At 41.8% G+C, this 25,234-nt stretch overlaps 1 protein-coding gene across 1 annotated transcript in view; it reads right to left on the reverse strand.

Moving 5' to 3' along the window:
* Positions 1-25,234, reverse strand: part of slit3 (slit homolog 3 (Drosophila)) — a 288,135-nt gene that overhangs the window by 36,890 nt on the left and 226,011 nt on the right. The window contains exons 15-23 of the mRNA XM_030116436.1: positions 20,711-20,861; positions 18,108-18,182; positions 15,882-16,025; positions 14,418-14,561; positions 10,028-10,191; positions 5,245-5,377; positions 3,442-3,510; positions 3,198-3,269; positions 1,899-1,970 (exon numbers count right to left, since the gene is read on the reverse strand). Of these exons, the coding sequence (XP_029972296.1) occupies positions 1,899-1,970; positions 3,198-3,269; positions 3,442-3,510; positions 5,245-5,377; positions 10,028-10,191; positions 14,418-14,561; positions 15,882-16,025; positions 18,108-18,182; positions 20,711-20,861 (1,024 nt within the window). The remainder of the gene's footprint in view (positions 1-1,898; positions 1,971-3,197; positions 3,270-3,441; positions 3,511-5,244; positions 5,378-10,027; positions 10,192-14,417; positions 14,562-15,881; positions 16,026-18,107; positions 18,183-20,710; positions 20,862-25,234) is intronic.

Genomic DNA, 25,234 nt, shown 5'->3' on the forward strand with positions numbered 1-25,234 from the left:
ACATTGCTATGCGGGGGCAGAGAGGGATTACTCCCCACAGCAACATCAACTAAATGAAGGGAAGAAAGAACTTGTACAATGTGAAAGCTTTGGAAAAGATACAGTCAATACATAGAGGCCAAAAAAACAAAGCTGACCTCTCAGAGGGCAAAACACTGATTTTTTCCCCCCTTTATGGCCAATCAAAGGCGGCCAAAGTTTAGTTTGTAATGCCAGCAGAGATTAAGGAATGGATCCAGGATCATTATTTCATGACAATGTTTGAAAGGAAAGTTCCAGGTTTAAGCTAATGGTATCGCCGAGGTCACTGGCTTAAAGGGACAGTATGCGTCACGTTTATGGATTGAAAACTTGAGGAAAAGTTTGGAGTAAAAAAAAAATGATACATGATGTCGACTGACCGGATTGAACAGAATTATTGGTGGTTTACAAACTAAGCAAACAAACTCAAAGGACTGAAGACAAACTGGATTTTATCCCGACTCACTACTGCCGCCTAACGCACAGCGGTGGCATCGCTCAATCAGACAGACTTTACATGAAAAACAAGACAAGAATCTACATTTAAAATCTCGTCTCTGGGGATATGGGGTGAATAAAACTATTAGACTGTTAAAAACCTAAAATGGATGTACTGATAGTCTTTGTTTATGACTGAATATATTTCTATATTCCACGTCATCGATGCTCAAATGGAACGACTAAAGATGGTGCAGGAAGAAAGTCTTACGTGTCCTTTGAAAGTACAATTAATATATAGAATAAAATAGAAAATGTTTAATTAATCCAAAACAGAAATTTGAAAATATCCAATACTATGATAACAGAGCAAAACTAATGAATGTTAAGATTTAAAATAACTAGTATATTTTGTTTAGAGGCGATACTTCAGGTCTGGTTTCATCTCTCAATCCAAAAACCTCTGCTTGAAGATAATTGGTGACTCCAAACGTCCCTATGGTGTAAATGTGACTGTCTTTGCCCTGTGATGGACTGCTGGCCTGTCCAGGGTGTATCCTCCATCCCCGGGGTCAGAGGTCACCACAGATAATTCCCTTTCCTCCACCCCCTGCCTGCTCTACTGTCACATCAACCATCTCCACCTTCTCCTTCCCTGCGTCCATAAATCTCCGTCCCGCCTGGCAGTTCCGTCTCCAGCACCTTTTCAATATCCAAACAGTTTAAATTTATAAAAGCACATCACTACAAATACATTTCATTGTTTCTCTAAAGCGAAAAGTGAGAATTTCAACGTGCCTGCTTCTGTTTTAGCCGGATTTGTTTCCATTTATGGTGATGTGTGTAGAGCTAGTGATACAGAACGCATCTAAGAGGAGGGTCAGTGTGTGTGTGTGTGTGTGTGTGTGTGTGTGTGTGTGTGTGTGTGTGTGTGTGCGCGCGCGCACCCGCGCATGCATGTTGATTTGTGAGACAGAGGGTGGACAACAAAATGGATGACTGAGAGAAACCGAGGCTGAAGGTCGATTCATCAAACACAACACTGGGCGGAGAGAGAGAGAGAAGGAGAGAGAGAGAGAGAGAGAGAGAGAGAGAGAGAGAGAGGAACGGAGGAGAGAATGGATGGAGCAGAAAGATAGAGAGAGAGAGAGATGAACACAGCTGAGGGACACCGGGGCGGAGAGGGCCGGGGCATGCAGTTACAGAAAGAGGGCGCATTAAAGAAATGAGAAACTGTCACTTCTGTGTCTTTTACTGCCCTGAAACGGCGGACGAGTGCGTGACTGGCTCGTTTCTGCAGCTGGGTCTTAACGTGGCACTTGGCCCGAAATCAGGGGAGTGATTAAACTTTGATTTAGCTCAGTAATATAACTAGCAAAAGGAGAGCGTTGAATATTGAATCCGCTGCGGCGCTTGACGGCGGAGCGCACGATACTCACAGCAGGCGCAGCGACTTGAGCCCGTCGAAGGCGTGGACCGGGATGCAGCGGATCTGGTTGTAACTCAGGATGCTGGCAGACGACACACAAGGGCAAACGAGAGATTTCCACTTCAAGATGCAGTTTTTAACAGTCACATTTTACCATGCACTAATATCAAACACTATCCTGGTTCAACAACAGGAACAGTTTGACAGAAATACGGCGCTGCATGGTGGCTGTTGGTTCATTTTGTTGGTGCTGGGGATGTATAAAATTACTGTTTTTACATGAAACATTCTCTGTTTCACGTTTTGTGCCCCTGCCTAAAATAACTGTGACCACTTTTGGATAGAAAATGAACAAGTAAGTCACTTCATATCAGGGTTAAAAAAAAATTAGGCAGGGTTCCATAAAGTGCTCCAGGACAACTCCTACTTTTCGGAAAGTCCCACACTGGGGGAGCATTTCTTCTCCTTAAAAACAGCTCATGAACAAAAAATGCAGTTAGGAATGGATGAAGAATTGAAATGACAAAAGTCTGAGGACATAACTCTGTAATGAAGTCTTAGGCTATTAATAATTCATCATAATTCATAATGAACAGTGATAATAAAATAATTAAAGAAATGAAGGCTAATGATGTCTGACAGATACATTAAAGAAACTTTTTTGGCTTTAAAGTCTATTTCAAAGTTGACTTGTAATTATAATTTCATTATATATACAGTATGGCTACGGTATATGGACGTCAAGTCATATAGAAGTCATATAAAAGACTTTTAGAGAGGACAAATGCACTTTCTCAGAGGCCACTCAAGATGCTTCATTATGCGCAAAACAATCCTTCTTTCACAAGTCTTAACCGATAAATTATTTTGAATTATGTAAAAATGGAAACACTAAAACATCTTCACAAAGATGCTGAGTGAACATCATAGATATAGTAAATAGATTTCACTTATGCAGCACTTTTTCACTACAGATTGCACTGCTATCGTCACCACTCACTCACTACATGCATAAAAGTCCTTTGAAAACTGAAGAAAGCCCCTGCACAGGATGTGAAAGGTGGATGTATTGAAGTGGAAAATAAAAATGTAAAAAGAACAAAAGTGTGGCTCCAAACTTGTAAAACAAAAGTTAAAGAGGAGCAAAGAGCAGAGTGTAAAAACAGGACAACATAAACAACTGGGAGGACAGAAGATCCAGTGATCAATCAAAATTAGGATGAGAAGGAAAAAAAACAACTCTTCATTTATCTTTTGGGTGGTCTCACACACACACTCACAAACACACACACACACACACAAAACTTACAGGGTGGCGAGTTGAGTCATGTTGCTGAAGGTGTACGGAGCCAGTGTGCTGATGCTGTTGTTGCTCAGGTCTCTGTGTACATACAAACACACAGTGAATACACACACACACACACACACACACACACACACACACACACACACACACACACACACACACACACAGACTGCATATACCCATACTGCTTCATGATTTTTGGTGTGTGTATGTGTGTTGGGTTCAAGGTTATGTGACTGTTGCATACACCAGCGACAGATGCTTCAGGGCTGCCAGCTCCTTGGGCACAGATGTCAGCATATTCCCCTCCAGGTACCTGCAAGGAAACACACACACTTAATATCTGTGTGAGAAACAAACGCAGGTATTCACCTGTGGGCAGCAGATCAACGTTTTAGTTCTTTTTACTTTCTCACCTTCTGATCAGTTAAAGTGTTTCAGCTATTTCAAGGCAATTCAAATAAATGCAGAAAAAATTAATCATGAAAAATAAAATGATTATTAAACCAAATCTAAGATAAGATAAATCCACAGAATTCAACTCCTCCAAACTCCAGCAAAATTAAATGGGCGTACCGCCCCTGGTGGCATCGCATTATATTCAGAATATATAGATTTTATTAATTATATGCATAAGAGTTTCTGTTGAACATAAAATATACAAATCAAAAAACTGAATAAAGCAGATTAGAAAGTAAATACAACACAAGCATTAGGGATTAAGTGCAGCATACGCAGGAGAGTGAGAAACGTTACAAAAGTAACAAGTTCATGACCCGTCAGTAATAAAACGGCATTATTCATTTCATAGTGCTGATGCAGCACACTGCTGCATTGAAGGTAATCTGTTAAAGGGATCAATGGGAATATTCCTGGACATGTGTAAAAGGCAGCTTGTTGTTTCCTCTCACTTGAGGTCCTTAATAAGATAAGCTAATCACCTCCTTCCTGCGCCTCCTCGTCAAACCTTTCATGTGCTCCGATATAAATAGCGACTCCTCTCTTAATTTCACTGACGTGGAATTCTCTCTTCCAAGGTTCCTGGTGGTTTTCTCCGGGTCTCCGTAGCACACGCGCACTGAATCACACACATTTTATGATGTGTTGGTCTCAGGTCCCCCTCGCTGTCGGGTCATAACTAGGTCATGTGGACAGTATGATGGAGTGTCTTCTTCAGCCTGATCAATACCTAATCACAGCTATTGACCCTGCAGAAAGGGCCTATTTCACTGCGAGCGGGGCTTCTGTGTGGGTGTGCACGCGTGTGTGTGGTTGCATGTGCACACGCATGCGTGTGCAATAATTCACATTTACAGCGCGAGGCTGGGTTCCTGACTGGCGGCCTGTCCGGGGAGCGTCGTGCCCTCGACCGCCGTGAACTGGGATCGGCTCCGGCGCCGGAGACGGCCGGAAAGATGGATCCGGTTACTAACTCTTGATAAATTCTTGGATTTTGATTAACAGGGTTTCATCTTACACCGAGTGGAAAAATTATGATCATTAATGACATTTTCTTCATTGGTGTGATTATAATTTGTCAAAAAAAAGGATGTCTGACTGTTATAGACAGCGGCTTGATGAATGGTTCCTGCTCTGGTAAAGCTTCCCATGACAAACAGAGGACATTTGATTTTTTTTTTTTTTTTTTTTTTTTTTTTTTTTTTTTGATCTCCCAGCATTATGCCATCTGTAATTTTCAACAGTTTTCATGTTATCTTTATTTCATTTTCCTTCTGCATTCCTGCAGCCTGGGCTGGAGATGAGACTTAACTGCTCGGGATGACTCAAGCAGGCTCGTGCGCTCACTAAATAATGTGCTAATTCCTGATGCAGCAGGGGGCAAAACGACCGCATCGATATTGCACTGCAGCAGAGCCTCTCTGTATTGGAAGGTTGCAACTCTGCAGGTGCAAACGTCCATATTTGTTTATGTGCACGTGCGCATTTGCCGATGTGACCGTAATTCCTGCCGCCTATCCGAAGGGCGGCGACGCCGCTGCGTTTAAAGCGCGCGTGCACGTGCATTACTGAGCTCGCACGGCTGACTCACAGCTCGGTGGTGTCCTTGGGAATGCCCTTGGGCAGAGAGTGCAGCCCTCTGTTGCTGCAGCGCACCACGCCGTCTGAGCACGTGCAGACGTCGGGACAGCCAGACGCAGGAAGACAGCCATTATCCTCAGCACCTGAAAGACAGAGAGAGAGAGAGAGAGAGAGAGAGAGAGAGACCGGGTGAGAAATCGGAAGGAGACACAGAGAAAAACGAAAAGAGATCAAAACAAGGACAGAAAATAGAGCAGGGAGGGAAAATGAAGGAGAATTAAGGAAGGGGCGGAAGAAGGGAGCGAGAAAAAAAAAAAGAGGTGGAAAGACATAAAGCTTGAACTTTAAGTGTGGCGCTGCACTCAGCACTTTTAAAGAGTACTTCATAACCCGGAACAAGCTGCCGTGTCTCAAGATCTGGTTCAGGACCTGCCGGGAGGTCAAACTCATTCCTGAAACAAATCAAATCGGTGTCGACAAAGCAAAAACTTTAGAAAGTCAAGCTGACAGTGATGATATGAAAGTTTAGGAATCAGCAGCCGGGCGTGCCGGCACTGCTGTATGTATGTATGTGACTGCACACACATGTAAAACAAGCTGCAACATTTGCTCTTTATAACCAGTTTTATCACATGTCCAAAAATGAATTCATTAAAAAGCACTTTTCAGACAATAAAATTGTTCTTAAGTATTGACAGAAAGACTAAAAATGAACAGCATTTCATTGTGACCACATAAGCACATAAAAAATAAAGTACTGTTCACGCAACGTTTCAAGCGAAAACTCCCCTGCCGGTCCCGGGAGAATATGGACTGGGAGTCATGATACTGAAGAGGCCACCATTGCTGTTCTCTATCTATTCGTGTTTACTACTTCTATGGTGCACTGTGCAGGTTTCAGAAGAGTTGTGTTTTAACAATATTACCAAATATGTAAATACAGAACATTTAGAGTTAAACTAAAATAAAAAAAAGTGAATATATGGTTTTATCTAAAAAAAAAGTATTCATCTCTGAGTTTGAAAACAGTTAAAAACGAACAATCATTCTGGTCATATTCAGTAGTTTTTGTTAACAAGAACCATAAATGAACACGTTTCAGTCTTCCTGTCAAATAAATGTATTTAAAATAACGCGATCAGCCGTGATTCGGCATCAAAGCCGGGGACTCGCCGCTTCCCTCCACACGTACACGCCAACTCTTGGTGGGGACAAAGAAACATCTGAGTGATTGTAATCATGTGAACACTCGGAGATAAGAGGGATCAGAGGGAGGAGGAGGGTGTTGTTCTTGGCTTATAACGGCTTCAATTTCCTTGACTGACACGCAGGCTCACACACGGCTTTAATCTCGTGGCGCAGTATGTAAATAGTTGAACTGTGGTCCCCAATGTAAAACAAGCTGAGCTAAAGCCTATAATGAGGGATAATGAAGCCTGGACATGGAGCCAATCATAACACCACTGCAGTTTTTTTTTTTTTTTTTTAGTTTTTTTTTCTGTGTGTGCTGAAGAGAAAGAGGAAGTTTGCACACTTTGTTTGTTGTGCGCTTGGTGTTTACGTTTCAGACTGGTTTAATATTGCAGTGTTTCTGCGTGTACACCCCGAGTTGCCTCCTCACTCTCATAGGCTGTTTTCACTTTGGAGTTTTCTAATTGCACTAATTTCTAAATGTCAAGTAAATGGGCACTTAGGTGCCAGTGAGTCGCGCAGTGTGTCCATGCCTTTATGCAGTGTGTGTGTGTGTGTGTGCACATGGCTTGGGAGTCCACTGGGAGGTGTAGCCGTGGGCTGACTCACTCCACAGTCGGCTGATTGAACTAACATCTAAATGCGTGTTAAATATCTTCTCACAAATTCAATTAACTTTACCTTTCCCCCGGCGGCCCCCGGACACCTTAACAGCCATTTCCCTCCACTATAAATAGACGGGACGCGGGACCACGGCCGGGTGTTAGAGTGGGAGTGTGCTGCACTTCACACTCTGCTATTTTAAATATTTTTTTGATGAGTGTAAAGTTATGGTGAGAAAGACTGTGATGAGGGATTAAGAAGAATCATCGGCAATAAAACATCCCGACAGAATGACAGAATCTTCAGCATAATGGAGGAAAGAGATATTATTTGTGATCATATCGAAAATTCAAATCAATATTGGTTGGTAATGATTCATATATTCCAAAAATAAACAACAGAAATTGTATTAATCACTTTTCTTTTCCTCAAAAAAGTGAGAAATGTGAATAAACTGGCATTTAGCAACTGCGATCTCTGCTAGCCAAGAAGCTTGACTCAACCAGTAATTTAATAATGGCCAATAACATGAGAAATGTGACAATTTCATCTGCAATAAAGTCAATAATATCAGCCATTTTCATGTGATTCGGGATTTGCTGGTGTCACCCTGAGGGCCAGTGAAGCAGCGTTAAAGGGCCACACGTGGCTCTCAGGCCTAACGACGCCCAGGTCTGATTCTGAGGATTAAAAATGAGATCATGTTGTGTTGTGTGAAGAATTATGTGAATGACTGAGCAAATAAAATAAAACTCTCTATAAATATATTAAAACCCAGAAGAGCCTCAAGGAGAAAATTGATTTTTTTTTTTCCCAAAAAGAAAAAGGATTTTGAGTAAAATAACATCTGCTTGATGCAAAAAGAAGATGCTTTAACAAAAAAATCACAAAAACCTCAAAGCACAAACCTTCTGCACTTTTAGCCTGCACGGCTATCACAGTCTGACTTTCAGCTGCTGCTGAACTGCTACTTTCACTGCTCACCTAGTCTGACTGCAACAGTGAGACCTCACTGGTGAAATTTGGAACAAATTACATTTTTATTAAAAAATGGAGGTATGCATGTTTTCTGTTACCCTAAACTCTGAAAGGTCATGCAGGAGGCTGCATGTTTGACATCCCTAATTCATTCTCAACGGTTAGACCTAACTGCATTAGAGAGAATCTGTGTAATCAAATTGTAGATTTTAAAGTCATAAAACACACATTTTCCATGACTAATTTCCATTAATCCCATGACTAATAGCTTGGATCACAATGACAGTGATCAGATTATGTGCATCACTGTCTGTCATTCTGTGTTACAACCGAAACACAGACAACAGTGTCGACTACTTAAGTGTGTGTGTGTGTGTGTGCATGTGACTGGGTGTATATGTGTGTGTACAATTGTGTGAAAGTAGGTGTGTATGTTTGCGACAAACTGTGCAAGATGAGAGAATAAATATCTCGATCTGATACCATCTTATCCTCTTCCTACTTGAATCAACCCAGCTAACTACTCTCCAAACTCATTTTAGGTAAATGGTTGCAGCACAGCCACAGGAAATTAGAAAAGTGGAATGAATTAGAGAGCGAGAGAGAGAGAGAGAGAGAGAGAGAGAGAGAGAGAGATCTGAAACAATTTCAAGGGAAAGAGGGGAAAAAAATGAAAGACAAATATAATAGCCACGAGAGCCAGACCACACTCCGTCGATGGCGTCAAAGTTGGCGGCCTGCGTTGCTATAGGCGGACATTGCCGTGGTAACAGCAACGTCACCGTTGAAACCACAAGCTGATGTCATGTGAGGCTGCTGCTTGCTTCTCAGAATACCACATGGACACGTTTTAGCGTGTGTGTGTACATGTGTAGATACTTAGATGCGTATGAGTGTACATACATTTTCATGTGTGTATTTCTGTATGTGATCTTGTGCATGAGTGTCTGTGCATGTTTGTGAGGTTGTGGTGGTTACCAATGCATGCACATCTGCAAGTCTGCATGTCTTCTACGTGTGTGTGCAAGTACGCATGCATGCTTATATCCATGTAGGTATAATTTGTGTGTGTGTGTGTGTGTGTGTGTGTGTGTGTTCTTGTATTTCTATCCTTGTCGGGGCCAAATGTCCCCACAAGGATAGCAAAACGTGGAACGACGTGCCTTGTGGGGACCTTTTTCCGGTCCTAAGTAGGAGAAACAGTGTTTTCTTGACCATGTTGTTGTTACTGAAAAAAGTAAAAGTGCAAAAACATTTCTTTAGGGTTAGGCTTTGTTGTGGTGTGGGTTAGGGTTAGGGTAAGGGTTAGGGTTAGGGGCTAGACATGAATGGGAGTCAATGGACGGTCCCCACAAGGATAGAAATACAAGACTGTGTGTGTGTGTGTGTGTGTGTGTGTGTGTGTGTGAGATGATCCAGAGACATGCTCTTGAGTTAAGAATCTCTTCATCTCAGGAAGTTTCCCCTCTAAAAACTAGCAGAGCTGAGAAAACTGGGGACGCTGCAGTGGAATAAACAATATAAAGAGAAATGTGAGTGATTCTCACTGCAGGGAGAGTTCATGGAAGCACTTGGTGAAATGGAAGTAAAGCAAAATGCCATTATCTCTGCTCTCATGAACCAACTTCATCTTTCCCCCAAAGACTTCATGTTGGCCATTATTAGCACAAAGAGCATTACCAGGAGTGGTAAGTGTGATGACATTTACTTTCAAATGGCTCGGTGCTGCTATCTGCCCAGGACAGGTGGCGGCTGACTGACACATGTCATTTTGCTTCAGTGTGGAGGCTGCGGCCGAGCTGTTATCCCGGCGCTCCAGTAAACAGTGGCTGCGCCGCCTTGTGTGGCTCCGTAAACGGAAACGAACACTGAGAATTATGGCGCTAATTCTCTTTTATGGTCATGCTTTATGTGTGAATGTTGTTATTTCCAATTATGTTTAACGGCGCCGAGGAGGAAACGAAAACAAACGCTTAGCCTACAGTAACGGTGAGGACGCGGAGGGAAGCGGAGGGGCTCACCGTCGCAGGTGAAGTCGGGCGTCGCCACGTCCTGGATGGGAATCTCCTTCAAGAAGGCCGGCTTCTGACAGCGAGGGTTTCCACTGACCACCCGGGTTTTCTTCAGCCACTGGCCCAGCCAGGCCAAGTGACAGTCGCACACGTACGGGTTTGACAGAAGGTTACTGTGGGAATAATGAGGAGGATTTCAATCAGGAAAAAAAAAAAAAAAGTAAAACATGGCACCATCTTTTAAATGTGGCTGTATAAAGTCCATTGTCACGACATAATTACACCCCTCAGGGCAAAATGACGTCAGTGAAATATTTTTCCCTGCTTTAGTTACAATAAAATCACTCGCGCGCTCACAGATCAGCCATGACATTATGGATCTCCACTCATTTTGCATACCGCAAGTTTAAAACGTGCCCTCTGTGTGTGGCAGGGTTCATTATCCAGCGAGCTGTACCGCCATGGTCAGTGCTGGAGGAGATACGTGTCAGAGCAACGTCCGCATGGCTGCTAGGATGTGAAACATATGGCCAAGACAGCGCACTGCTCCAACAGCTCACTGTTTTCCCATACTGCCACATGTTTTCTATAAGCTACAGATAATGATACACAACAAACTGTGTATGAACCTCTGCTGCAGACTGTCTGTTGGTCTGGACCACACAGGCCAGCCTTCACTTCTCTTTCTCTCTGAGGCTACATTTTATAAAAACAAAACCCTTGCAGGCCAGAAGCTCTGACAGGTCGAGCAGCATTCTGGTCCATTTGTTTTTGGCTAAATCTTTGCATTCCTCCTATTTTCTGACATCAGCTTAAAAGACAAAATGTTCACTTGCTGCCTGATATACAGTTGGTGACAGGAGTGGTCATAATGTTATGGCCGATCTGTGCAACTGAACCTGCTCCTGCCATATACTGACATGCAAATGGAAAATAGATGAGACAAAAGGAGACAAAAGACTATTAGCTCGATATTTTTGGAGACCATCAGAGTGATAATCACTCTAGAAATTCAGAGAATTCGCTGTGCAAGGCAAACAGCAGAGACACAGCTGTTTACGTTACTTCTCACGCTTGAATAAATTCAGATGCAAGACAAAGGCGGGCAGGGAGGAATTAGGGAAAGGGGGTGAAGAGAAAAAGGTTATTGGCTATTTTTTTTATTCATTTTGTGAAGTATGAAGAAGAAAAGCAGCAAAAGAAAGGAGAAAAGGTTATCAGCTGGTTTTATTCATTTTTGATCACCTCTCGCTGCATGCTGTTGCTTTTGTAACACTGCTCATGTAATATTTATGGTGAGCCATATTTAAACCGAAAAGGAGAGGAAGGAGGCATTGGGGGCACACGCGCGCACACACACACACACACACACCAGACGGGGGGGTTTGCTTAAGTTAAAGCTGCTTCAGGCGTGGCACATCCAAAATGGAAATGGACAAACTATCATGGGTGATAGACAATTTATCTGTTAACATCTTGGGGACTGGTTTTACATTAAATTTGATGTTGCTCACCTTAAAATCAAAGATTTTTAAAGTGTGGTAAAATGTAGGGACTGTGTGAGTGTGTGTCCTGTGGTGGGCTGATGGTATGACCATGGAGCACACTGGTGCACTGCAGCTATATGATCGTACTAGCTATCTTAAATGTATGGTTATGCCTTTGTAAATATGGAATATTGGGCATATCTGGAAGAAGTTTTTACAAAGGGACTAATGTGCATCATGCAGTGCTATCTGCTGTGTCTAAACATGTTTGCTTTGTTTGCATTTGTGTCTGTTTTTTCCATACTTGAAAAGGAGGCGTAAACCAGCTCGGAGGCATTTCGTCAGCTGGCTCCCCATGACTTCTATTTGAATTTTTTTTGTTGTTTGTTTTTTGTTTTTTTTCTGGAATGGAACTCACATTTTCACTGAGATTATCTGTAATGCTCCATAATGTTTGATATCTTCCTGTATCAACACATCCAACTCCACATTTCTGTGGTGGTAGAGGCTCAGTGCTCCATTCAGGGCCTGTTTACACCATGTTCCAAGTGAAAATGCAAGATTTTTTTATTATTATTATTTTCACTTCAGAAAAATTTCACATTTACATGAAAATGAAATCCGTCTACATAGCAGAGACATTGGACATGATGAAGTTTTTATGTTGGGCCACTAGTGGGTGCTACAGTTTGATGTAAACCATACAAAACTCTCATTTGATTTGTCCTGTTGAAACACGATTCCATAACTAACTGCCTTTCCTGTTGCAAATGGGATTCAAACCCGCATCCTCCATACTCAAGGTCAAGACCTCAGCTGAAGTCAGTGCTGTTTAAAATGAGCCCATAAAGCTAAGTCGTGTTTACTGTTGTCTCTTGCGCTTTCCATGCCTGAACCAACAAATGTTGCTCCAATATTAATGGTGATCCGCCACAGATTATTTACTCATTTCCTCGCAATAAACTGATCCCACTATATGGCATCCAAACCTAAACTAAATCCCTTCCTTCCTCTTCGACGTGTTAATCTCTTAATTAAATGGACAAACTCCACCGGGATACACAGCTCTAATAATAGAGACACACATGAGAAACATGAGAACTCGTCCAAGAGAAACAAAGTGAGGGAGCGGAATATCAAGGAGAAACGCAGCCTATGAAATAAAAACGATCCATCTTTCTTTCACGCCAGACAGCAGGCAGGTGTTTGAATACAAAATCAAGTGTTAATACAAAGCCAAAGGAAAAGTACAGCAGAAGAAAAAAAAAGAATAATGAAAGGTGACAAGAAACAATGAAGAGGGAAATGTAATGCATCTTCCCATTTCTGTAGTGATAATCACAAACAGCCCCACTGAGCAAACTCAACTTTATGCAACAATGCCTCTGTCTATCCGCTCTACGTTTTCCTTCCTTTGTCTTCCACCCTTCCTCCCAACAGACCCATGTAGAAAGTTGAATTGAAGATGACAGATACACATTTAGGCAGAGAGCAAGAACAAAAGGCTGGACAAGGGGAGAAGCAGGGAGAGGACGAAAGCGCAGAGAGGACATGTGGAGACTTCCAAGCTTCACTCTTTTTGGTGCACGGAGCTGATGAAATCTTTATATGAAAAAGAAAAACACTCACACGACACATGCGCATGGCTATTTTGACGCTTTTATATTAAAGTATATTGTATCCTGCTCTCTCACTTTAAGCTCATTTATGTCTACTGTCTGCTTAATCTTAACCATAACCTGACCTGCAAACATGAGGGTTTGATATGCTTTAGGCCTCTTTACAGCAGGACAATTGAGAAATTGAGTAGTTAAGTAGAATAGTTTAGAGCAGTTTGGGAGACGATGTAAAAGGTAGACGATAGCTTAAAGTCGCGGGGAGCCAGCTGTGTGAATGACTCAATAACAGCAGCATGTCGTCTAAAGCTTGAGCAGATGAACACCTCCTTCTCAAACATGTTAAAAATGGTCTTAGACAGTAAATCACATTGCTGTTGCACATTAGGCACTTTTCTTGATCTGTTAAACTTGCTTAATATTTCCTATTGGCGAAAGTGAGCATGCTAAATGGATAGTGTGTAATATTTTGAGCATCTGTCAAACCTTGTGATATCGTAATTGATCATCTTCCACACATTTGTACTTGTATTTAGTAATGCAAAACTTTAATAAACCATCAGATTGAAATCAAACACATCTGTAGCCATTGATTAACTAATAATCACTGTAATCTGAGCCTAAAACAAGTTTCAAGTTCCTCATCAGAATAAAAGAACAAGACAAGCCTCGCGCATACACACACACACACACACACACACACACACACACACACACACACACACACACACACACACACAGAAGCTTAACAAATGTGCCATTGCAGCAGATGTGTGAGTCTTTGGGAAGATGAATTCAGGCTTAGAGATGCAGTTGTCTGTGCCTGGGAGTGTACGTGTGTACGGGTGCACGCACGTATGTGTGTGTGTGTGTGTGTGTGTGTGTGTGTGTGTGTGTATGTGTGTGTGTGCACATGCATTTGTGCGTATATGTGTGTGTGTGTGTGTGTGTGTATGCTGAAATATATTTCGTTTCGATAACAAATGTCCTGGGATCCAGACCAATCTAGTCGATAATGATGGAGAGCAACAGCGAGGAGAATAATGTCCAGAGAGGTGTGTGTGTGTGTGTGTGTGTGTGTGTGTGTGTGTGTGTGTGCTGCATCTACAATGACTCCCACAGAAAGGTAGAAAAGTTCGGGTGTAAAGAAAGAAATTAAAGGAGACAAATGTGTTGTGAAGTGTGGCCAGGTGGTGAGACATGCTGAGCAACAACACATAAAAGGGAGAAAAATCAAACCAAAATACAGTAAAAGTGTGGCAGAAAGATGGAGGTTTTCAATAAGGTGACGCTCACATGGTAGACAGGGAGTGCAGGGTGGAAAAGGCTCCCGGGGCGATGCTGGAGATCCTGTTGTCGTACAGCGACAGTAGCCGCACCGAGCTCAGACCGGTGAACGTGCTGTTGTCAATGCAGCTGATCTGGTTGCTCCTCAACATGCTGCAAACACAAAATGTGACAATTTGCACTTTTTCACACTGAAGAATACAACCAAATCCACACATAAGTTAGAAAATGTACACAGACCCACTGCAGCCGGATGATGCATTTCTTAAATGTCACATACTCAATCTTAAAAGTTAATTATAAAATTATGCAGTATAGTAATTTTTTTACTCATCATGCTGCATGTGATTTATGTTGGAATTGTTTTCAAACAGCCAAAGAAGAAACCTCAAAACTTTTGATTCGATGCATGATTTCCTCACGTTTCATATATTGTCAGATGTTTTAGGTTGACAGTTGTTGGGATGCCTTCTGGATTTCCAGGATCTGGCAGGTCTTTATATTTACAGTATAGTCCACTATGATCATATCAATTACAATATGGTTCAGGAACATAAGTTCAACAAAGGCCACAATGGTCACGAAATGAAATGAAATGAAATCAATAAAATGAATGGCTTTTATTTGACACATCAAATATTATTATTTATACTTGCACGTGCTCGGAAAGAAGAAAACTGAACCGGAAGATAAAACACACAGCAGGAGCGAAGCCAAACCATGGAACGACTGTGACAGACTCTGTAATACGACATTAGCTTCGGACAAGCCGTCATGTGGGACCAGGCTAACTGAGTTAGTTAGCATTAGCAATATCTGGAACAGGCTAACCTAGTTAGCAAGGCTATTACTGGAGCAGGGAGCCTCTTAACATAATACAGAGGCAGCCATGATGCCATTAGAGAGTCATTATTCAGCATATATATACATGATAGCATTAGACAGTCATTACTGAGCGTGCACAGACAGCAGCAGCTCATGATTCCGTGCACTATCCTGTAACCTCTAATTGGAAACTAGCCAGCCTCTTTAGAGCAGGAGCCCGATTTAAAGGATCAACAATGTGCACTTATTAGCCTTGATTTCAGGGTGAGTGGGTAAACAACTCCGGCCTTCTACTTAAAAAAAATAAATAAATAAATAAAGTTAATGAAGTCCACCAAGAGAAGCCTGATGTATTAACAGTGACAGCAGTCACCGCCAGGACAGAACTTGAACCCCTGCTGGGCAGAGCCAAACGGTTCTCAGACAGGAAACACAACAAAGAAAATCTTTAAAGTCAGAAACAGTCAACATGCTTTGTTGTGAAAGTCAAAAAAAAAGAAGAAGTCCTTATTAAAATGGGAACTTGGAGAACAAAAGGGACGCAAACTGGAAAACCCTGTAAAAGACGGGTTTGTGGTCACCACACAGCCCGACGACATGAGTCAGAGAGACACACACGTGAGCACACGCTGATGTGAATCCACTTACAGAGTTTTCAGGCCGCTGAGGCCTTTGAACATGCGTCCCTGCAGTCCGGTGAGCTTGTTCCCCGTGAGCAGCAACTCCAAAACTCCAGCTGCTCCATCAAAGGCGCCTTCGCGGATGTCCCTCAGTTTGTTGTTGCTCAGGTTGCTGCAGGAATGACACCAATTCAGACGGGAGTCCAGGTATTTCACATCGATGAAATAAAAGTTAAAACACGTATTTTTCAATACAAATAGACTCTTTGGACATTTCACTGTGTTTTATGATGGAAGACGTTTCCAGAAAGACGACAACATCTTGATGAAAGATGCTTATTATGGTAGTATTGTTCTTGTCCATCCCTGTCGAAACTAAGAAGAATTTCACAAATCTTCCCCTCAAATGCTTACTTGCATGTATTTCTTTAAGCCACAGCACAAGTGAAGATTGCGTATGAAGTTGTTCGCAAGAGATCAACAAAAAAGATCAGACAAGTGCTCATGCAAATGCATGTGCTTATTAGACCAACTCATAGATCACCTTCCACATTTAATTGCAGTAATCAATCATGTCCCTTCAACTAATAAATGTTAACTCTTCTGTCTTTCATCATAATATCCTTGTCTGGTATGATAATAGATTTTTCGATAACGGGCCCGCTTTGACAAAAGAAAAAAAAAAAAAAAACTCTCAAAGGACACTGCAGACAGACACACACATGCAACAAACACAAAAGTAAATGAGACAAGTGGTCACAGCAAATAAGAATGATCACTATCTCTCCTTTCAGCTCACACAATGACTCAAATGAAGGAGCAAAGAGAGCGTCGGGCCGCAGAGACAATAACTGGAGATGATAGCCATCACAACTCCTGTAGCTTTCATTCATGGATAGTTTTGTGTTTCCTCTTATCACATTCATAAAAGATGAGAAGGGAGGAGAACAGAAGAGGCAAGTAGATGGAGAAGAGTGGGGAAAAGAGGGAGGGAAGCAAGACAGGCCTGCATAGCTGATGCAAGGGGGAGAAAAAAAGGTGAAACGGAGGGAGGTGTATGGAGAAGATGAAGGAGAAGGATGGAATTAAGGGAAGGAAAATGGAAATGAGCGCTGGCCAATCTATATCGTCAGTGACACTGCTAGATGGTTAGCAATTTCCTCTTCAATAAATCAACCGTTCTGTCTTTCTCTATCGCACACACACAAACCCAGAGTAGCTTGTAGATAAGGGCCGACTGTAAATCTGGACTGAAGGCCCATCTTCTATTTCCATTTAATATTTGCTTCGTCCATACCGCCATCCCAACCCTTCCCATCATTCCATCTCCAGAGTGCGTCTCTCCATCCTCCCGCCTGACTTCAGTCACCCTGACTGGATCCTCAATCTCTCCTTTTTCCTTCCATTGTCACTGCATCAAAGTTTTCTCTTCTTTTTTTATCTTATCACTATAAATATCACTGTTCTCTCATTTTATTCTTTCTCTCCTTCACTTTTTCTTCATTCTTGCTCCATCTTGTGTTGTTGTTTAGATTCTCCAGGTATTTCCTAGCTTTGGTTTTCTTTCTCATTCCAGCATGTGAAGAAAATACTTCAGTGTTACAGTGAACGGATCAAAGCAGGTGGTCACAACATTGATCCATGCAGGAGGTGAAATGATTGAGAAGGTTTGAGTTTCACCAATACTGGGTGAATGTGGAGGCCTTGGTCTCCAGACCACAATTTCAGGGTTCTGGTATTGATTTGGTCTCGGCCCCATAAGGACTCGGTCTAGTCTTGGTCTTCAGACGCTCTGGTCTTGACTTGGTCTCTGGTTTGGTGGTCTTGACTACAACATTATCAAGATCAATACTAATGATTAAGTTGCTATTTCAAGGATGACAAACAGCATTACAATGACAATAGTCGTACACTTTTTTTTTGTAACTTTCCCATTGACTCCACATGAACAGCTGTACTTTCTTTCACAATCAAATAATTAGAGAAGCTAAATTGGTATTTCTACTGTTTTTCCTCAGGTATTTATCCATCGCCTGCTTGGTTAAACTTTGAACATCTTTAAATTGCTGTTTACCACCAGACCTGACAAAGAACATCCACACTGATCCTCTTCTGATAAACATGATCCCCGACTTCTCTGTCTGATCCACTTTAATCCCTCGCTGAACAGGACTTTAGGTTAAAGCAATGTGCAAACAGGAAGAGAGACACACAGCCCTCCTGTGACCAGCAATATATAACGTAACATACGTACATCTTTTTCAAGTTGGGCAACTTCTTAAAAGTCCCGGCGGCCTCCAGGACAGCAATGTCATTGTCGTTTAATCGCCTAAAGAGAGGGAGACAAGAAGAGTAAATTAGAGATTTATGGTTTCATGAGACAAATGGGTTGCAATTTAGGCCACATGGATGACGAAGAGAAGAGAAGAGAAGAGAAGAGAAGAGAAGAGAAGAGAAGAGAAGAGAAGAGAAGAGAAGAGAAGAGAAGAGAAGAGAAGAGAAATTAATCTCTTGGATGTAGTCATCAATATCCACACCGCCCTAAGCCAGGAGGAAAACAGTTTGAAAGATAGGAAGCTCGACATCTGCTTTATTGAAGTAATTTGTACTAAAAGGGTGCCGCTGAGAGGATGCTCTGAGTGCATGTGTATGTGCCGACTGAGTGAGATAAACCCTGGAAAGTGACGGCTCAGCTTCGTGCTTTCTAATGAGGTACGAAGGGTTAAAGGACAGATCGAATCTGCGCGAAGCCAACCGAATTTAGGCGCCTGAAAAATTGGTGGCGGTAGGGAAATGATGCAGCGTTTACCTTGAATGTGAAGAGAGCAGTTTGGAATCTCTTTAAATCGTGATCCACGACTCTTGTTATCAGCTGACAGTGTACAGTACATTTAAAAGAGTGCAAATCTCTTTGGATTGATTTTATACTTATTCAACAGTCCCAAGGCCAGTGTCAAGGTCTTTTATGGCTATTGGAGGCAGTTGCTCAGGAAGACAGAAAGATGGACGCATGAAAGAAAGAGAGCAGAAAATATATAAGCCTTCAGCTGAACCACAACCTCCCCTGATTTCCCCTGATAAGGCAGGTTACAGGGCACGACTGACAGCTGCAGAGTGTGTGTGCGGAAACCTACTGGTGGTTCTTGAAGGAAAGAAAGAAAGAAAGAAAGAAAGAAAGAAAACGAGAGGCAGCGTGTCGAGAACAGCAGAAACTTTGATACGCCCTCTAACCAACCGTAAAGGACAAAGTATACATCTCTGACACGGAGCGCCCGGGGAACGGATGCAGGGGAAGTCGGGAAGGACCGAGGGATCCGAAGGTTCACAGAGGGAACGCCAAAGACAGATGAATTGGGAGCTAATGGTGTGTAGGAAACTGGCATTATTAGTTATGTGAAGCCAAACCGGAATTCAACACGATACAACTGAGAGAGTGGGAAACACTCCAGCAGCTGCCTCAGAGCCGCTCGTCACCACCGTCACACACGCTCGCCGTCCGTCACACACTTCTTAAAGCTGCCAGCCATCCAGCCGAAACCTCGCTTCTGGGTGTATTTCTATATTAACTTATTGAATATTTCATCAAGGAGGGAAGTGAAACGAGGCTTCAGATTTGAGCACAAAATCCTTTTTCCTTGTTGCAATTCTACCCCTAACACATTTTTGTCTTGCTTTGTATGAATGTTATCACATCTGCACAGCTTATTGCCAATTTTTAATGTACATACATTAAATTGTGTGTTTAAAGCTTTTAATGTTTCCATTTTTTGAAAGAAGAAATTCGGCAGAACGTTGTCCTGTCTCTTTTCATTACAGACGTTTCTCTTATTTTGTTCCCCGAAACATGAATTGTAAACATATTCTGCTTGAAATGACTAATTTGTTCATTACTAAACATCCCAATGAATGTCCGCACAAATTGACAATTGTATTTTTTGAATGCCAAAAGCTCACGGTCATGGTTTTAAAAGAACATTTTATCTTGCTGACTTTAGTCCACTCTAGAAAAAAAAAAAATATTATTAATGAAGTAGGAGAATTATTTTATGAATAAACTGTTTTACTGTGTAATTCTGCCTGTAAAAATAAATGTTATAAAAGAAAAGTTTATTCTGCCATGATCAAATTACTTATCATGCACTCACATATATAAAAAGAAAACATGTGCTTGACTTATATATTTAAAAAAACAAACTTGACTTGAGGACAAACCTCAAAGCAGTAATACATTCACATCATCTGCATACGTGTGTTTGTATGTATCAAATCTAAAACTACAACACAGCTACAGCAGTGTGAGCATCGACTGTTTGTGACTTCAAGCTGCACCGATCCTAACTTCCTACACTCTCTCTAACCTTTTTCACAGTCCCATTATATTTTCCATTGCATATATGCTTCTCCTTTGTATCACTGGGGGAAAAAAAAATGAATGATCCATTGGGCTGTTCAGTATTCAAGTGTGAGACTCTTCGCCAGACATGATGATGGCTCCTGTGGGACTCGGAGGAAGATGGAAAAGACTGTTGGGGGGCATTTTAGTGCGGGAGCTAAAAATGAGAAGTGACATTCGTGATACTGCGCCAAGCGAGACACAGAAGCAGAGATTGCATGTGAATGGCGTATTTGCATTTGTGCACGACTGTGAATGTAAACAAGACCGCATGCTTTACGATTCAAGGCTGTTCATGCCCTTTACGGCTGACTGTACATATTCTCATTTGTGGGAAGGGATGTTTGGAGTCCGTGCATATGCCTGAGAAATTAAAAGAAAAGTGAAGTGACAGGCCAGTTGAAACGTGACAGGGTGCGAAGAGTCCAACACCAGGCGCTCGGAGACACCTGAAGCAGACTCACAGGTCGGTGGTGTGTTCAGGGATGTGTGGAGGTATCTTCATCAGTTTCAGGTTGGAGCAGTCGACCACTGTGCCCTCGCAGCGGCATTTCTCCGGACACACCAGATCCTGGAAGCACTCCCCGCTGAGACGGCTGCGGTAGTCCTCCTGGCCTGGAGGGGGCAGCAGAGAGAGAGAGGGGTCCGGGAACAAGAACCAAAAATAAGATGGAAAATGTAAGAGTTGAATGATGAAGGTACAGATGACCAGAATGTGAAGACAGAAACATGATTGAATGAAACGGAAATAAAGAGATGAAAAGAATGAAAAAGACAAAAGTTGCATTTTAACAAATTTATACAGTCCTGTTTGTAAACGTCAATCTTTTTTGACCGAGAATGCAAAATGTAAATAGATGGAACCACACCAGAAGTCTTGATTCTGTTGCTGCTCTGCTTCCTGTCAAAACGTGTTTATGATTCCCCTTCAGACACAACCTTGGGTAGGATTTGAACCTGAACCTTCCTGCTCTAACCTCTGGGTCATTGCTGTCCAACACATAAATCCTCCTGAAACCTGGCAATTCATTCTTGCTCTTTGTCGCAGGACGTGAGTCTGAGGTGTCCAGGTCAAATATATTTATGCAAACTGAGTCTTGGTGTGGTGTGGGGTGACAGGCTGGGCTTTCCAGTGACTAATCGTGCAAAAACATAAACAAATTGGCATGAAATGCAGAGTTCCTGTTTAAGGGTGACAAATACCAGACATCATGTTGCCATGATGGGTCATTATATGGGTTTAAGATTTTAAGGTTGTCCATGCAAGAAAGTGGAAGCATAAATGAGCCTGCATTAGGTAACAATGAGGGGAAAATACACACAACAAATCATATGCACTTTTGATTAGGATGTTATTTTCACTTCTACTGTATTTGTCTATGTCTCACAAGGATATGCTTTAGTTTTATCCACTGTGCATTTATATCCTTATGTATAGAAACTTTTTCCCCCAAAACTCTAGCTTATGAAGTTGTTTTATGCATGTACTTCTTTACAGTATAAATATAGACAGTTTATAGTTTATATTACAGAATGCTAGGATACTTATTTTTTATAACATAATATTATATTACATTTAATGCTATTCTTAGTGCATTCTTATCCTTCCTTCTTTGCATTTGCATTATATAGTAATCGCTGCTATTACTACTTAATAACGACATTTGTATGTACGATCATTGCTCTATTCCCGGTACAAAGGATTAATAAATTTTGTTTGTCTCACTATTTGAAAGACATGAATGCAGCATATCTAAATGTAGTAAAAGAAACAAAAATCCTGATATCTTACAGCATTAATAAAAACTGCCATTAAGACCTTTTGTGTATGAATCCATAAATGGTCATGTAACTATTGTTGCGTCAGTAATTATTTAACTACTATGAAATTACAGTTTCACCTGAAGACTGTTTTGAAGGTGAAGCACATCAGTATTTATGATCTTTCGATTTTTTTTTTCTGCATTAGATTACGTTTATGCAAATATTTCTCTGTGAAACATGAAGTTGCATTGACGTTGCAGAGCTCGTTCAGTGTCAGTTCAATGGCACCTTCCCGTCCATGTGAACAATGTTGACAGTTTAATGATGACAGGCTATAAGAAATGGGTGCACAAAAATAGAGGAGTCTGAGGGAAACAAGTTAATTCTGCCAAAGTTAAACGAACTAAACAGCCAAGAAGGTTGAGGCAGCAGATGAACAGGCTGACAGACAAACAGCAGAGCAACCAGAGGAAACAGAAGAAACGATAACCGTGAGAACAATAAGAGGCCTGCAGTCCGTGCTTCACAGACACCAGAGCGTCCTGATGCAAGCCAGGTCCGCTCCGCAGGACACGCAGCCATAAATAATATCTGCTCATATTATATCTAAATAGCAGGAGTGGTTTCTGGCTCACCTTGTTAATGCAAAACATCCGGGGTTAAAACACATTTATCTACAAGATGATTCCATAAAACCACCTGGATATCTGTGTGGTAATTGGATTTACAGTGGTGGCCATGCAGAACTACCCCACTCCAAATCATCTGCCCTCCCCCACGTGTCCTCCAATGCACTGCTGCAGGAGCAACTGATGAGACTGATACAGTTTGACACAGCTGGTTTGTATCTTGATGATTATGTTTGATATTTTCTGTCTCAGTGCGTAAAACTGACCAAAAAAATTTGATATATTTTTTAAATATTTTCTGGGAACAAAACATAATAACCAGTTGGATCAGGCATACATCATCATACTATGTATCTGCAGAACATGACTGCCAAATGTAAGAATATGTGATTTATCACACTGTTACGATATACACATTGTACATGTTTATGTCACATTTTTTGTGATATATTGTGCAGCCCTCCTCTATTTGCTTATAAAAACTGTTAAGTTATGTTTAATTAATGTTGCTAATGAATAATCTGTGATATGTGGGGTGCAAACGAAAATTAATATAACATATATAACATATCTCCCTGCTTCCGCTGAAGGATAATATTTCCAACTTTGACTTCCACATGACTGGTTTGTCAGGTGTTAGAAGAGAAAGGCTGAAAGGAAAAACCTGAGCCAATAATGAAGTGAAGGTGTTGATGATCTGTAAAGTAGAGGTGTGGATGTGGGTTTTGGGCAGAAATAGAATTAAGCTGAAACACTGCCATGCCACTGGACTGCTTTAGAGAAGAGGAAGGCCACGAAAACCATTTATTTTCTAACATTGCATAGAAATATATGTTAGACATCAAATTCATGCTTGAGCTGTAATGCACCCTGGAAAGATTCTGACTACAGCTGGTGCTATTGAGCTTTAGGTCTACATATTTGTCCCTGTTCTGTGGCTGCTGTGCATCTATGTGGACATGCAAGCACAAGGGCGAAGCAAAAAAACATGTAAATCAGCTTTGTTAAATGAATCATCAAAATGCAAAGAAAAAGTGTCACACATTGCACATGAACAAAGCAGCACTGGAAATACGACTCGAGATTCAAAAAAGTTGGGACGACCCCAAGTCCTGCGCAGCTTTCTATCATTTTGAATGAGCTGTTTGACCTTCCAGTGGAACACAAAATGGTGAAACTTCCTCCTAGATCAGCCCACACGACCTTTGCCCTGATAAAGTGTCCACAGAAAATGAAGAGACGCATCATTTGAGCAAAGCCTTCTACAAATTTGCACATACTTGCATCGTTTCTTCATTTCCACTCTCTGCAAGTGTCCCAACTTTTCTTGAATTGGGGTTGTATTGCACATTGGATTTTTCAAATAATTTACAAGGAAGCAAATGCATTTCAAATCGTGTCGAACCAAACATGCACACAGGCTATGAGGAGGAGAAACTGACGGCGAAACACACATTTTGTTGGTTTCCAGGTGAAACTACTGACCCTGCGCGGGCTGCACAGGCTCATTTATTTCAACCACAGTCCTTCAAGCGTTGCACAGACACTGAAACGAATGGAGGTCGGGCGTGTGACCCCGGGTTTTTGCTCCGAGGCGCATGATTGGCTGGGAGAGGCAGGTAGGTAGGCGTGTGCCGGGCGGTCCCTGGCGCTTGACGGAACCATGTGATGTCACAGTAGGCGGGGCCACATGGTTAGATCAAGCACAAGAGACAGCTGCACGAACCAATCAGAATGCAGGTCCACACAGGAGGAAGGCGGGGCAACAGAGAGCTGCGCCAATCAGTCAGGGGAGGGCGGGGTCCATACAGGATAGGAGAGGCAACAGACAGCTGCAGATCCACACAGGAAGGCGGGAGGGGGGCGGGGCCAGAGAACTGCCCACCAATAGCAAAAAATGTCCACAAAAGGTCCAAAGAGGAAGAGGAGATGCAAGGAGAGGCAGCGTGGGACTGCAGACAGGAGGGGCTGAAGCAGAGATGACAGCCAAACCCAGCTTTAGGGGGATTTCTTTATCGCTTCGTTTTTCAGTCAAACCCCTTTCAGTCTTATTTTGAAAAAAAAAATAATAATAAATCATTTTCCCAAACAGTGGGGGAGGAGAATTTAATTTCACAAAATATTCAGCATTAAAAATTTACTGAAACAAGTCTAGTGGGCTTCGAGGTTCTAATAAATAAAACACGCTTGATAAAACCTAACGGCTGAATAGCATCAGTAAGCCGCCAGTGTTTGCTCAACGCATTTTCAATGGGAAACACTTCAAATCAAATAGATGCAGATTCTTATGAAAGAAGCCACTTTCAACCTTGTTCTGTTATTTTTCAAAACACAAATGTGTTTTCTCTGCATGAGCAGCATCAGTCCGAGTTGTGTGGACAGATGTTTAAACCCAGGTTACCTCAATCTCAAAATAACAGAATGTGCCAGAGTGAGCTGAGCTACAAATGTAATTTGTGCATGATTTTAATCAAAACTGCTAAACATGTATATTTCATAGTCAGATTCACAGGCGTTCACATCTTCCTGATTAAATTCCTGCAACTCCCTGTACTTTTGTACTTGTAAATATTATATAAAGAGACTATAGTTCAT

The sequence above is a fragment of the Salarias fasciatus genome, chromosome 2 (genome assembly GCF_902148845.1).
Source record: "Salarias fasciatus chromosome 2, fSalaFa1.1, whole genome shotgun sequence".
NCBI lineage: Eukaryota > Metazoa > Chordata > Actinopteri > Blenniiformes > Blenniidae > Salarias > Salarias fasciatus.